The sequence below is a fragment of the Leptidea sinapis genome, chromosome 3 (assembly GCF_905404315.1).
Source record: "Leptidea sinapis chromosome 3, ilLepSina1.1, whole genome shotgun sequence".
In the NCBI taxonomy this organism is placed as follows: domain Eukaryota; kingdom Metazoa; phylum Arthropoda; class Insecta; order Lepidoptera; family Pieridae; genus Leptidea; species Leptidea sinapis.
Genome location: NC_066267.1, coordinates 7,815,247 through 7,828,719, shown reverse-complemented (window position 1 = coordinate 7,828,719; position 13,473 = coordinate 7,815,247). Strand labels below are relative to the sequence as shown.

The following is a 13,473-nucleotide window of genomic DNA, read 5'->3' as shown; positions in this document are numbered from 1 at the left end:
ATAAATAAATTAAGTGTAACGTTGTTTGTCTGCGATGGACTCCTAATGAACGGATTTTAATGTTGATTACTTCATGGAGTGCAGTTTAGTCCGACTTGAGAGATAGGATAGGTTTTATTTCGATTTGGGACCCATAATTATTTTTATTTTCAATATTTGTTTTGTAACTAGCCATATTTTCTATGAGAGAATTTAGTGACGCACGGTTTGACAATTCCACTGTGAAACAATTTCATTTTTAACAACAGAGAGCATTTTTTACGAAATAATTCTTGATGTTTTGAAATATTATTGGCAAATTCCTAAAAAAACAGTATTTTTTTTATCTGTATAGTATTCAGACTAAATTCCTGACAGTTCACGCTAAGTTATTTGTTGAAGTAATTAACAATATCGGATGGAAGAACCAACAATATGACCTGTAGTCATTTGAGTTTAGATCAAATTTTTTTCGTAAGGTACGATATATTTATTTAAGCGTAGTATTAACCCTCATAATCTATACATTTATACTATTGCGGTTGAAACTCTGAGAACATCAACAAAGTTTGTAAAGAGATTTTGTGAGAGATTATTTTTTCCAAGTAAAAATGATCAAAATCGCGGATCAATTGTTGGTCGATAGAGTCCACGTCAGGCCACGTGACGAGTACGGAAGATGTCGGAGCGATGGTATGTCCTGTGACCTGTAGAGTAAAAAGTTTCTCGAGTATTGTTGTTACGTCATCATGGTGCAATACTAGTGAAGATCGGTGACGAGTCGAGTCTGTCTATGGGCACCGGGACACCACGGCGGCGCAACCAGTCGCCGCTACCAATAATATATACAGCTCTATATAGAGTTACTCACCTGTTGTCCGTTTGGTTGCGCAACCAATTTAATGAGGCGACCTGCTCGGACGCGTCATGACTCTGGTGTCTATATTTATGGAAAAGGAGGACAAACGAGCGTACGGGTCACCTGGTGTTAAGTGATCACCGCCGTACACATTCTCTTGCAACACCAGAGGAATCACAGGAGCGTTGCCGGCCTTTAGGGAAGGTGTCCGCGCTTTGTTTGAAGGTACCCATATCATATCGTCCCGGAAACGCCGCACAAGGACTTCCTTGAATGAACTTTCATTCCACAGCTTTGTAGTACCTTGCTCCTTGAAAACCGCACTGTGGAGGACCGCTACACATCCAGATGGTGGGGATGATACTCTAACTTGTGGCATGTCGTGCGAAGGTGGAATTCGTCGGCAGGAATCAGGTGAAGCAGCTCTTGTATGGTCTAGTTTGGTAGCTTACGGACGACACGGAGGCGCGACTGGTTCCGCCAGAGCCGTGGTGTCCCGGTGAAATATAGCCCTTACCGCGAGTTGTACCTTTGTTCGAACTTCAATACAATAAATATATTATACTGTTATTTCTTGACTGGATTTAAGGAAACTGTAAAAAAATAATATAATTTACCCCCTTATTCATAATAGTCTGCTAACTAAAAGCATTGCTAATTCTCACTCTGTCTTCTTCTACTGACCTAAGGCAGAATGAGAAAAAACCCTCCTTAGTGGCTGTTTTAAGTTAGCGGGCCATTATGAATAAGGTGGTTACAATATAACGCCAAAACAGTTACCATCGCTAATTAATGTGACAGATTCGCTATGCTAAAACGACAATTTCATACTTAAAACCCTATTAATAGTATCGAGTAGTATAGATGAGATTACAGTCACAGTAGGAAGTTATAGCTTGGCACACCATAATCTTATTACGAACAAGGTCACCTGTGAAGGTTCACCTTGTGAGTTGTAAAAGATGCAAGTATGTCAGTACGATATATGTTAATTGCTTTACGTTCAATGATATTTATTTCATGCATGACTAACAGTCGGTAATCATTTATCGTATATTTCTTTGCCCTTGTTCTTTTTGCAACAGAGCAATGGCCTCTTTAGATCTTCTATTATTAAAAATACAAATTATTTATCAATCAATAAAATTATTTAGTTAGTCGTATAGTTTTTCATTTAGATTGTGAATGTAGTATTACCTTTGCTTATGAACGACATTAATGTTGCATTATTTACTTCGGATAGTTGATCTCAAGTGACTAGCGGTAATAAATTCACACCTACTCTATGAATTGTTCTTGCATTGCATGAGTGATGGTAATCGCTTACCATTTGGGTCGTCATTCCGTTTCATGAATTGCAAACTAGAACAGTTCAAGAGCACACCGCTTCTTTTATCATCTATACGAGTTTTGCTGGTTTTAAGAAAAAATCCCGTACGATATGATGGAGATCGACTTCCAGGCAGAGTGTTCAAATTCAACAATCGAAAGTACTTTTTGGCAAAAACTAACGACTACCCGCTGACGTCACCCAGACATTAATATAACAAGTATCCATCTCCGTTCTCTCACTGGATTAGCTGCGCGCAGGTTTGTCGTTGGTGTTTTAACGTCACGTGTGATTGGTAAGTAGGGTTGGCAAATGCCATAAAACATATTTTACTAAATAAGTGGCTTTACTAAAAAAAATATGCCGATATACTAGCGTGCGTCGTGTTACCTAAAACACAATGTATTACGCCATAATCCTGTTAAAATTATGAAATAAACTTGCAACCAAAGAAACAAACAACACTAATAATAAACAACGATAAACTTGACAAATAAAAACAAATCATTTCGCCAAGAGCAAGAAAATGAAAGGCATTGTACATCTAAGTAAGTACCGAGTATGTAACACTGCGCTGCTGACGACACTGGCCGTGGGCCTTAGCCAGGCGAATCAGAGGAAATGAAAGGGCTATAGTCATCGGCTAATTTCTGCGCGGAGCTAGTAAGTCTGTACCTCTGTGTAGTTTTCATCCGGGCCACCACTTCCACTACAACTATTTCTGTCGCAAAGTAGCGGAGCAATACTCTTATGTTCCAATTTGAAAAGTGTGTGGGACATTGTGATCACAGGAACATTCGACATGCAATCGAAGCCATGTCATGATGGTTGTAAATAGTAACACCACACACTCTGCCTTACACTGTGATAATATGAACGAAGTTGTCGATATATCATACAGGGAGTGAACTCCGCGACAAGAAGCAATGATGAAGGAAAGCGAAGTTCCATCGAACCGGCGACGTCTTCCATCGTACCGGTTTGCTGTATTGTGTCCCGGTATCGGTTTTTAAGGATGTCACGTACAAAATAAGCAAAATACAAAAATCAGTTGCTCGTGTTTTTGTGTTCTCACGACACATGACGATAGTGCAATTTTTTAACAAATTTGTCATTTTTTAGTTCAAAATGCTTTTGTGACAACCCTTGCATGTTTTAGCGACTAGACGTCGAGACCATTTTTTTAGGTAATTTATATTAAATAGAATTGAGTACAACCGTTCATTACCAATTTCCAAAAGACCCTTCTGTTTACTTATTACCCGCAAAATTTCAAGTGTATAACCCAATCAGCCAGTCACGACTAGCTTTTATTTAAATACACATAATATATAGATGAAAGACACTAAATTAATCGGCACTAAAATCGAAAACACTACTTTAAACACAGAACTCTACTTTTAACAAGCAATACTCGTGATATAGAGCTGAAATATATCTATCTACATTGTAAGAACGAACTTTGATGCGGTATAATACGGCTTCAGGAATACTCAAGCCTTATCCAATTTTAGAAATAGGTCACACCTCGTATGTAATTTGAGTATTAAACCTGATGGAGACGGCTTTCGTGTTACGATCGACATCCGGTGCGGAACCGTAAAAACCAACACTACTTATGACTTATAAGTTTATAATAAGACTGTGTAAGTAGTTTTGCAGCCAACTCAACCGGCAACAAAGTATTGCTCAACCATGTACCTACAGTGGTTAAATATATTTCGTAACTAGCTGACCCGGCAAACGTTGTTTTGCCATATAAATTATTTTTAGTTTTTGACCGTTTTTTCGGGTTACTATAATATAGCATAACACACTCACATAAAATGTGGCATTCTATTGGTAAGAACATTTTTAAAATCGTTTCAGTAGATCCAGTCATTATCATTATTAGAACTATCCAATTAAAGCCTATGTGTTATTTTTTTGTGTAAGCTATATTATTCTAAAGTCTCATCAAAATCCGTTCAGTAGTTTTTGCGTTAAAGAAGTTCAAACATACAAACTTTCAAATTTATAATATTAGTAGGATGTTTCATATAGTTACCCAGCTACAATACTTCGTTGCAGTTTTACCAGTGTATATCCTATGCACAGGATGCCGGCAAAATTATGGGTACCTGAACGGCGTTCTGCCGTGAAGCAGTAATGTGTTAACATTATTGTCTTTCGGCCAGAAGGGCGCCGTAACTAGTGAGATTACTGGGCAAACGTGACTTATGGAGGCCATACACGCTAGGTTTTGCATGATGGTTTTAGCCGTGCATGCAAAACCAACAAGCATAACCGAGTTTCATACTACACATACACGTTAGGTTTTGCATGCACCGTCTTGACATGAACTCGACTTGATCGCGAGCTGCGAGGAACATCTTGATCTCCAATAAAATTGAATAATTCAAAGTACCACAGTGTTGGTTTATAAATGTCATCAGATGATGCTCCAGACTTCACAGATTCATCGTATTTTTTTTTCTCTCGTCTAACGTTACTGCGTAACGTATTAATTTTTTTAATCACATCATCTTTTGTAGCAGTTGGCTCCAATTCCTTGAGCTTAGTTATCAATTTCTCGTATCCTGTCGATCGTTTGTCTCTGTCGTGATATTCTTTGCACTTTACGCGCCAAAGACAAGGTTCCGACTTATAAATTTCAATGAATTCTTCTAATGTGGCATTGCGCTTGCGGCTCGCCATTTTCGCGAGGATGAGCGCGCGCGACCTTCCGCCGTCACAAACAATTACTGAGAACTGTGGCAGGCAAGCTCGCCGGACGCTACACACGCTCGGTTATGCTCGCGCGCAAACATAACCGAGCGGCATAAAATATCAATTTTGATATTTGCTCGGTTGCATGTACATGCACCGATAACTGTACAGTTTAATCACATACACGCTAGGGCTTGCCTGTCGGTTATGCATGCACGGCTAAAACCATCATGCAAAACCTAGCGTGTATGGCCTCCATTAAAATCTTATGTCTCAAGGAGACGAGCGCAATTGTGCTGGTATTGTTGAAATTTTTGATTTTTCAGTAATCCTGAGCACTGCATTGTAATGGGAACACATATCAATTACCATCAGCTGAACATCCTGATCGTCTTCGAATGCATCACACATTATTTGCTGAGGATTTGACGTTATGTAAATATGTATTGATAACTGTAACACGTTCCTACGCATCACATTCCATTACGAAACTGTCGTGCATGTTGCGTAACGAATTGCTTGAACGTAACTGTTGTTACTACATACTTTTTAACTTTAAAATTATTTAAACACATATTTATAACAAAAACTGTGTTATTGCAAAAAAGTAAAACATGTGTTGCCTAAATACAAATTTTCATGGTGTTATCTTCGATAATTAAGAACTTTCATACAAATTTCCACACCCTATTTCAACCTGAATATGATCTATCCGTTAGACACGCGTTAGACAAGCTTCGACTCGTGTATAAATATAAAGAATGTCTAAAGAATGTTGAACGCTAAACATCAGAAAGACACAGACAGATTTTTAAAAGTACTTTTTTGAAACAGTTTTTGAAAAGTACTTTTTTGAAACAAGAAACGATAGATCATATTCAGGTTGGAATAGGATGTGGAAATTTGTATGAAAGTTCGTCATTATCGAAGATAACACCATGGCAGGTAGGAACTTGATAAGAAATAAATAAATATTTGTTCGAACGGTTTTAAAATTTAGACCTGTGTGGGGCGAAAAACGGAAATAAATGTTCTATTTTTGGTAGCTTATAAAAATTTATCGAGCACAGCAGTTTGTAGTGTATTACTTATCTGCAAAGTGAGTATATTAAAAAATAAAAAAATACTGCCCAAAGTATAGTTACTTTGCACGCGCACGAAGCCGCAGTTAAAAGCTAGTTTGTTTAAAAGACATGATAATATTCTATGGAAGATTTAGATTATATTATGACGACAGATAGGTGACATCTGACCAAACATGCGTGCCATTCCTATAAATGTTCTTGTACACTTCAGTTTATGGGTTTGGTTTATTTTGGTTGGTTAGGTTTATTATGGGTACCACAACGGCGCCTATTTCTGCCGTGACGCAGTAGTGTGTAAGCTTTATTGTGCTTAGGTTTGAAGGGCGTCGTAGCTAGTGAAATTACGGGGCAAATGAGACTTAACATCGTATGTCTCAAAGTGACGAGGGCAGTTATAGTGCCATTCAGAATTTTTGGGGTTTTTACAAGAGTCCTGAGCGGCACTGCATTGTTATGGGCAGGGCGTATCAATTACCATCAGCTGAACGTCCTGCTCGTCTTGTCCATTATTTTCATTAAAAAAAAATTATGTGTTTAAAGACGTTTTAGTTAAACACAAGCTAAGCACTGCTTTGTAATAGAAAAAGATAAACTCCATTTTAGACGTCGTTATTGTTAGTTCACTGACGTTGTTATACTGAGATCACTGTCTAACAAAACACGTGTCTAAGCCAGGTTTAAATTTTTTTTTTGTAATAACACCAAAAATGTTTCAAGGTAACAAAATAACAGCATCTTGCTTAATATAAAAAAGTGTAACACGGTACTTTTTAATAATTAATTTTGTCCGTACGGATTTTTTGATGGACATTTCCAGGCAGATATTTCGACCTTTTCTGGCTCACGTTTTCAGGAGGACACATATATATACGTTGGCTCAAATAAATAATAAATTAACTTAAAACTGTAATTAAATTTAGGGTACACACTTAGACTACATTATATTATTTAAACAAAATAGAAATTATTACTAAGTGAAGGAAGCCGGAGGGAATGAAGGGGAATGGAATTCAGTATTACACTAATTACAATAAATACCAATAGCGTGTTTTAAAACTATTGTACATTCCAGTACTAGCGTCATCTAGTCATGGCTATGGGAATAGGTAAAATTGATTTGCGGTTACATATATTATTAATGGTTAAATTCAACGTTAACACTAAGATCACATGTTCTTAGTACGTACATAAATTTATATCATATCTTAAGTCTATTTTAGTTTACTTAAATTCAATTAACAGATTCGCTAAGCATTCCATGACTTAACATAAAGCACATTCGCTACGGTTACTAGCTTATATTACACACAAGCACTACTGCAAGTAAAAAAATAAAAATTAATTATAATTATAAATCGAGTGTTCAGATTTGCCAAACTACCTTCGTTGGATCGTCTTCGAATTACCACAAAATATGGTCGTATCACTCACTCGTGCATGCATGAGATCTTAAAGCCTAGGAATACTAAACATATCTTTTTGGAATGGTAGGTAGTTTTTGACTTTCAATAAGTGATGTCACATCCTATTTTGAATAAAAATATTTGAATTTGAATCGAAAGATATTATTCACGCACTACGATAAACAATACAATAAAAAAAGCAAAACCTCAGATAATTATTTATGTCTAGATAGAGCCTCTTGCTACTAGAGCTAGATAACCGATGAAAACAGGTATTACTTTAGTGTGCGTGCATTGTCTTATGTCCTACACTCGCGATATGTATGTCACTTTGTGTTAGTGTGCGTGCTTTGCTCAAAATAGAGGTTAACAGTCCACCTCAATTATTTTCGAGGTTCTCACAGCTGTCACAGTCTATCTAGACGTATAAATGATCTATGCGCAAAACGTTGGAGAGCATTCCCACTGTATAGGGACATGACGATCAAACGACAGCTAGGTCGGTGTGGCGGATGCTGGTAATCATACGCGTAGGTACGCATCCAACGTGTGGGCACAGCATTGAACATTGAAATGGTGCGCTATCCGGCTATGCGGATACGCGTATCGTCAAACAACGAGGGATTATCAACTAGAATTAGCGACCATGACGCGATTCATATCTCACCAACTACAGCAACCTACAGTGTCGAAATAATGTGTGGAATATTCTATAAATAGAATTTGTATTGTTTTGAATTCTACTTGGTCGTTGCATTTCTTATCTGTAGGTAATTCTACTACTAACGCTGAGGAACAGTCTCTGAAAATGGATTTAATAAAAACATAACTATTTTAAGTAAGTATTTTGGGCAGCTAAGATTGAAAGTCTTTTTTCTTAAGGTGACTTTCGGCAACGCGGTTCGTCTGAGGCTGATATGACGTATACTTTTTTGGGCTAGGTATAAAATGTTAAACTCGCGCCAGGACCCGTGACCTGATCGAAAATTCGTAAGGCAGTCGTTGAAACTGTGAACGGAATATTGTATTTAACCACATAAATGCTAGTACTTTTATACTGATAAATATAGCAATTTGTGCGAAATTATTTCCTCTGCAGGCACTCCCGGAGTGCAACCCGTTACCCCCAAGACTAATGAGTATACATACGGGTTATCTGATGATAAGTGATCACCGCAGCCCACATTCTCTTGTAACCAGAGAGGAAGCGCAAAAGCGTTGCCGACCTTCGTTGCGTCAAATAAACCGATTACACATTGGTATATGGCGGGAGAGCATTGAACCGGGGGCTCCGTGGTGAGAGTCAATGGTTTCCACTACTGCGCCAATAATACTTTTTAAATTTCTTCAATAATTAATTAGAATAAGGGACTACGCGCACTTATTCAGCTCTTTTCAGCTTTTGTCCATAGAAAACAACAATTTTGGATGGAGACGTGTACGCGTCCATTCTGCTTTGGCGGCAAACCAGCATAAAATGAGGATAAATGTGTTTTTATTATGCGAATGCTATACAGAGCGTTCGGCGCTGTTCCGCCGCGTACAGCGCTGTTCGGCGTCGAATGCGGCGGAACAGCACTTTACAGGGATGGTTCGCGACTCCTTGTCGACAAGTTGCGACCTGTATTGTTCCTGCATTGATTAAAGAGTGCAGACGTGACTTAAAGTTATTATCCTCATTCTTACGACGCCGTACGCGGCTGATAGAAGCAGAGCTGTATAAGTGTGACCAAAATCGTTCAGCGAAACGCTAATGGAGCTGAATAAGTGCGCGTAGTCTCTAAGTCACGATCATCAATAATATCCATTCATTTATGTTGAAGGAATGTTAATGAATCCTGTTATATTTAAACTTAACACCAGAAAGGTGCGTACAGACTGGTTAAACGTAACATGAAATGTATCATTCTACTTTTCATTACATGTTCGCTGCAACCGTGAACGCAAAGCGCGCTCATACCGCGCATTCACTACGAACTTCCCGCGAACGACAGGGCGCCTACTCCTAAAATCGATATTCGATATATCGTGGCATTAGTCGTGTCGAATCCTACTCTTAGTTACATCGTATCAGTTTCGAATTACGATGATTGAACGAACGAAACATTTTTCGATATTATCGGTCCTAACCCTACTCTAATAAATGTATGTATTCCATATTATAGTTTATCGTAACAACATCGTGACCATAGATATTCGGAATTATATCGTATCGTTCCAAATGAAATCAAAATCACTTTATTCATGTAGGTCATGGAAATGACAATTATGAATGTCAAAAAAAAATTTTTTTTCTTATTGAATTACCGCTACTTCGTAAAGGGTTGAGCGAATAAGAAGAAGTAGCAAAAAAAACTCATTGCCACTCTTTTAAATTCAGATTTCGAATATATCGTTGCCGATTTTACGAGTAGACCTCCTGTTGCCGCCATTCATCTGCGAGCGCGCCCCTTTCTGTTCGTTCGAAAAACCGACAAATCAATGTTCGCGCACGGCTTGTAATGCTCGTAGCGTACGCGTGAAATGATCGTTTCGCGCGCACAAGACTTCTATGAGAAATTGTAACACAGTATGTTACATTTCACCAATATGTACGCAACATAACGATATAAAAGTGTTGTCATTCGTGTCCGTAACAAAAAGATGATTCAAAGAAACCATACGAAACAACGCGATACACAAAATATGTAAACAAGTATATAATATTATGAAATATACAGCTGTATACGGCCGGAGGCTACTAGATATAGATAACACAAAACTCGTCTGGAAGAATCCGCTAACAGAATGAGGGTTTACACAATATTCATTCATTAAACACACGTAAAATATATATACTGCTTTACCTCAATATGTAGTTACTTCCATGTATTATAAAACTATAATGATAGAATTTCAAATACAATGTCAAAACAAAGTCAATTTTTTTTTTGAGGCTTAGGAGGACAAACGAGCGTACGGGTCACCTGTTGTTGTGATCATGCCGCCCACAATCTCTTGCAACACCAGAGGAATCACAGGAGCGTTTCCGGCCTTTAAGGAAGGTGTACGCGCTTTTTTTGAAGGTACCCATGTCGTATCGTCCCGGAAACACCGAACAAGGAAGCTCATTCCACAGCTTTGTAGTACGTGGAAGAAAGCTCCTTGAAAACCGCACTGTGGAGTACCGCCACACATCCAGATGGTGAGGATGATATCCTAACTTGTGGCGTGTCGTGCGAGGGTGGAATTCGGCGGCAGGAATCAGGTTAAACAGCTCTTCGGAACACTCCCCGTGACAAATGCGGTAAATTTTGCCCAAACCTAGTTATAGTTTTCAGCCAAATAAGAATTCATATAACTAAATAGCAAATTTGTACAAAATAAACGAAGCAGTTGTCGCATAAATGCGAAATTACTTTCTGATTAAATGTAGCATAAAGAAGTATTAATAATTACCTTCTTGTGAATGATGAATCACAAATAAAATAATATTGAAAATCAACGCACTGGCCACGATAATAATTCTTATCTTCTTCTATTATTATAAATAATAACCGTAAACGAACACAAAAGAGAAAGCAATGGAACAAGTCAACGTATCTAGAAGTGTCGCGATTTGAGTGGGTCTCAGTATCGGAATATTGATATGTTATCGTACGAAACAACAGTCGTTATATTATATCTCGTATGATAGCAAAATACAAAAAACTTTATCTTCAACAAATTAGTGGAAGTAGTGATGCTCAATATAGCAGTCTGGCCAAAGTTCTGTTTTCACAGAAATTAATATTTTTGTCACAACACAACTTTTAGCATAACTTTATGTACAAATTTATTTATCGAAGTCTGAACAATAAATAAAAAATAATTCTATTTGAAACTACCTTTGGCTTTTCGCACTACTTGCATGGAAAATTTTATCTATATTTCGGAACATACGTTCAGATAATGGTAATTGATACGCCCTGCCCATTACAATGCAGCGCTAGAAACACTGCATGTTATAGAGATTTTTTAAGCGACTCGACGTCTCCATGTCGTTTAGAGCAGGCCATGTCATCTAAAACTAAACCACAATTCCTAGTTCTGCGCTGCCTACATCCATCGTATTCCGGCGATGTTGACCAGATAGTCGGTCCATCTTGTGGGGCCTACCAACACTGCGTCTTCTGGTACGTGGCCACCATTCGAGGACTTTAGTACCCCAACGGGCGTCAAACTATGTGGCTATAATTTGGGCTATGGTGATTTTGGTTACTCCTATGGATCACCTCATTTCCGATTCGATCTCGGAGGGAAACTCTGAGCATTGCTCTATGTGCGACCCCCAGATTTCTAATCAGGCCCATAGATGGCGACCAATTCAGAGTAATGTAAGTCACCACTGGCAACACACTCTGGTTGAAAACCTTCCTCTACAGACACTGTGGTATGAGGAACAAAAAGACTTTACGGTTAGCTTAACGCTGCCCATGAAACTTTCAAGTTGGTTTCAAAGAGTGACCTCTTTCTCGAAATTCGACCTGCCTAACTGGATTGTTTGTCCAGGGTCGACTTACTTGTCAACAATTTCTTAAAGATCTTTCAATGCAGTGGTGAACAGATTCGGTCATATGACATCGTTTTATCTGACTCTCTGCTGTGGTCAGATAGGTTACGAGAACTGAACCTAGAGAAAGACTGACATGGTGGTGTTTCCATACAAATGCTTTAACACTTCAATATATCGATAATCAATGTGCAGATCTAAAGAGACTGAAGCACCACCTTAATCAAATCAAAGGCTTTCTCCATAGTCCACAAACACTTAGCATATTCCTACTGATGCTGCATATCCCTGCTCATTATATACCTATCTTGTGTATAACCTGCCGCAGCATATGTATGTGGTCTATGGTGCTAAAGTGATATGGGTTGAAGGTTCTTAAAAACTGTTGTATCACCCTTTTTGAAGAACAGCACCACTATACTTCTGTGCCATGCTGCAGGTGTTTTTCCCTTGAGGATGTCTTCTGGAGGATTTTAAACACAGAAGTACCACTAGGTCTCAAAAGCTCGGCTGTAATACCATCATCAACCAGTGCCTTGTTATTTTAAAGGTATTTTAAGGCAATCCTAATCTCTTTACAGGCTGATGTCTGGAATATCATTGATGTATTGTTGGGTGAATTTGGCACTTGGATCTTGGGGCTTGTTGGTAACAGGTGCATTGCCGTCTGGGGTTTCAGCTTTTAGACAAACTGGAACATTTACTTTTACCCAAGCTTAGGTAGTTTGTGCCTTTTGTTGTAAAAAGGTGAAGATTCCAATAATGTTTTTTACCACTAGACATCCTACACTACTTTTGGGACACCTCTACAAATTTCCAAACATCCATAAGTTGGAAACAAAATGGTTTGATATGCAGAAGCCACCTCAAAAATAAGGATAATACACCCATTGGTGGAGAGGTAGTCCTTACACCATTAAAAATCCAGTAAGAAGAGAAATAAGTAATTAAATAGAGTTGCTTAAAATTCACACTATTATGGCCATAGACAGTTTACAATGTAACAATATTAACACATGCTGATAAACTCATTGCTAGACCAAATTCTGGTGTCAATCACACTATAGGGTTTTTAGCTGCTTTGTAACACAATATGTAGTATTTTAGCACTAAGTATGTTAGTTTGCACATTCACTATTAGCATCAGAACTTTAATAATATAGCTGTGTAGAGAAAATCATGTGATACAGATTATATACATTATCATCATTATTTAATGGCACAGCAGGGAACGGAATTTAAATTTAATAGATAAATATATTAATAAACTATTTTTTTTACCTGGAACTTTTCGAACTGTTCACGTTCGGCGTCAAGGCTATTTTTCTTCAACTGTAGCACTCTTGGTAATGATAAGGACGCCATAGGTCTAAGATAACACTTAGCTTATTAATCTGTTTGGCAATATAAATAAAACTATTGGAAAAGTAACAATTTACACTTGTCACTTATTTATTTAAATTTAGCACTAGAGAATTAGAGATATACTCCACTCTGGTTTATTAACACAAATTTAAGATGAGTTAAATCGAATTAATCATTTCTATACTAAATTCATATATATTCTAAGCAATTTA

General features: G+C 37.8%; 1 protein-coding gene across 1 annotated transcript in view; it reads right to left on the bottom strand.

Annotated features, from left to right (window-relative positions):
* Positions 1-13,473, bottom strand: part of LOC126979370 (huntingtin-interacting protein 1) — a 62,248-nt gene extending 48,775 nt beyond the window's left edge. Inside the window, exon 1 of the mRNA XM_050828615.1 lies at positions 13,178-13,473. Coding sequence (XP_050684572.1) covers positions 13,178-13,261 — 84 coding nt within the window. The 5' untranslated portion in view covers positions 13,262-13,473. The remainder of the gene's footprint in view (positions 1-13,177) is intronic.